The 1868-nt window shown below is 50.6% G+C and overlaps 1 protein-coding gene across 1 annotated transcript; it reads right to left on the reverse strand.

Moving 5' to 3' along the window:
- Positions 1 to 366: 366 nt before the first annotated feature.
- Positions 367 to 1854, reverse strand: LOC106001835 (neutrophil defensin 8-like). The gene is made up of 2 exons (XM_013036798.1): positions 1630 to 1854; positions 367 to 579 (listed from the first exon to the last, which is right to left on the reverse strand). The coding sequence occupies exons 1-2, from the start codon at positions 1799 to 1801 to the stop codon at positions 467 to 469; spliced, it is 285 nt and encodes a 94-aa protein (XP_012892252.1). The 5' UTR covers positions 1802 to 1854; the 3' UTR covers positions 367 to 466.
- Between the last annotated feature and the right edge of the window lie 14 nt (positions 1855 to 1868).

The raw sequence follows: 1868 nt of genomic DNA on the forward strand, positions 1-1868 counted from the left end.
TGATCTGTGCCTTTCCGTGTCACTCCCAAGCTTTGCCTAAGTAGATGTGATTTCCTAAGAGGAGGGGTAGCTTTGCCACTGTTTGAATTGAAGTGGACAATGGCTGGCACTGCCTTTGCAGAGGTGAAGTGAGAGAGTGTCCTGGGCAGATGAGGGCAGGGCTCAGAGCAGGGGGAGGGGGAGGGATGCGCAGAGCCACTCTGTGTTCTCACATGTGAGGAGACTGTGAACTCCTCACGGAGGTCAGCACGGGAGCCAGAGTTGGACTGCAGGAGTGTGATGGAGAGGCTGGGGCTTGGCTGCAGAGCTCAGAGCTCTGAGGATAGAGACACCAGCCAGGAAAGCTCAAACGCACTGCCTTTTCTGTGATGATTTATTTAGGGTGGGGAAAGAATTGAGGTACATGGGCTGGGAGACTGTAAGTCTTGGAGAGGATTATAAACTCATTTTCTGTTACACACAAGGCTCAGCGACAGCAGAATCTGTAGATGAGGTTGAAGTAAATGCAGGTGCCAAAAGTGCGTTCCAGAACCTGGCAGTCTCCTATTCGGCAGTAACAGTTTCGTCCGGCATGGACCCCTGAAGGCACAGAAGAAGCATTAGTCAGCTGGCAACGAGGACAGCAGTGAGCGCTGACAGTTTTGACGACGCAGCCAACAGAGGGGTTCCTGATGGCCATGTGTCACAGAGCGCAGCATTAACAACCACAAGTCAACACACACGCAAGAGTGAGTGACACACACACTCCAAACACTTCCTCATTTATTTTTACTTCTTCTTTCTTATTGTGTATATTCCTAAGTCTTGACCTCAGGGCTCAGTGTTCTTGCCTGGCTTTGGCACTCAAAGCTAGTGCTCTACAATTTGAACCACACTTCTACATATTTTTAGATAATTGGAGATAAGAATCTCGGAGGGTTTTCTTCACTGCTTGGCTTTCAACCATAATCCTCAGATCTCAGCCTCCTGAGGAGCTAGGATTACAGCAGTGAGAACCAGGGCTCAGAGATCTTCACTTCCAGGTGTCCACTCTACAGCCCAGGAATATCTAAACACACCCACATATCTCCATCTAGTACCTGACCCTCCCCACCGTGCTGTCGATGGTGACCCATGCTAGCCACTCCCGTACTCAGGAGACCCAGAAAGCAGTGGTGTGAGGCCATGCTGGATGAAATAGCTAACAGGTCACCTGAACATCAATAAGCTGAAGTGCTGGCTCAATGGAGCCACAGGGATGAGGATCACAGTCCAAAACAAACCTCAGGCAAAAAGGAGAAGCTGTGAAATAGAACTGAAGGAAAAGGAGCTACAAATGTACTGCAAGGGATACAGCTCAGCATAAATGGAGGAGACGCTTGTCTAAGAGCAATCCTCCTCACTACCATCCAGAGACAGCTCGTCTCTTACATTGAACATAGTGATTGTGACATATCTAGGTTGGATTCATGCCTTGCAGAAAGGTCACATTATTGTCACTAGGGTGTCACCATTCAGTAAGAAGAGGAAGGGACAGTCAAATGACAGTGTCTCCTGTCACTTGCTGTGGGACCTGCTGCAAACTCGATTGTGCAGTGAGTCCCCAGCTTCCTTCCCAGCCCTGGTCTCTGTCTTGATGACCTCACTCACCTGAATCTTGAAGCACAGAACTGTCATCCTCAAACAGAGAGATGGACGGGACGTGGCCATCTCCCTCCAGGGGTTCCTGGGCTGCAGCTGCCTCAAACGTGACTCTGAGAGGCTCACCCTGGGCCTGCAGAGCCAGCAAGGAAAGGACGCCAAGGAGAGCCAGTGTCCTCATGGTCACGAGTCTCCTAGGGACGGGAGGGCAGGAAGTGAGTGCACTGGAGACAGGGGTCCCCTGAAAC

This window comes from Dipodomys ordii, unplaced genomic scaffold (genome assembly GCF_000151885.1).
Source record: "Dipodomys ordii isolate 6190 unplaced genomic scaffold, Dord_2.0 Scaffold473, whole genome shotgun sequence".
In the NCBI taxonomy this organism is placed as follows: domain Eukaryota; kingdom Metazoa; phylum Chordata; class Mammalia; order Rodentia; family Heteromyidae; genus Dipodomys; species Dipodomys ordii.

Excerpts from the sequence above, each read along its gene's own strand:
- LOC106001835 (XM_013036798.1), bottom strand. The coding sequence starts at position 1,801 with ATGAGGACACTGGCTCTCCTTGGCGTCCTTTCCTTGCTGGCTCTGCAG. Across the intron at positions 580-1,629 it reads TTCTGTGCTTCAAGATTCAG|GGGTCCATGCCGGACGAAAC; the intron begins GTGAGTGAGGTC and ends CTGTGCCTTCAG.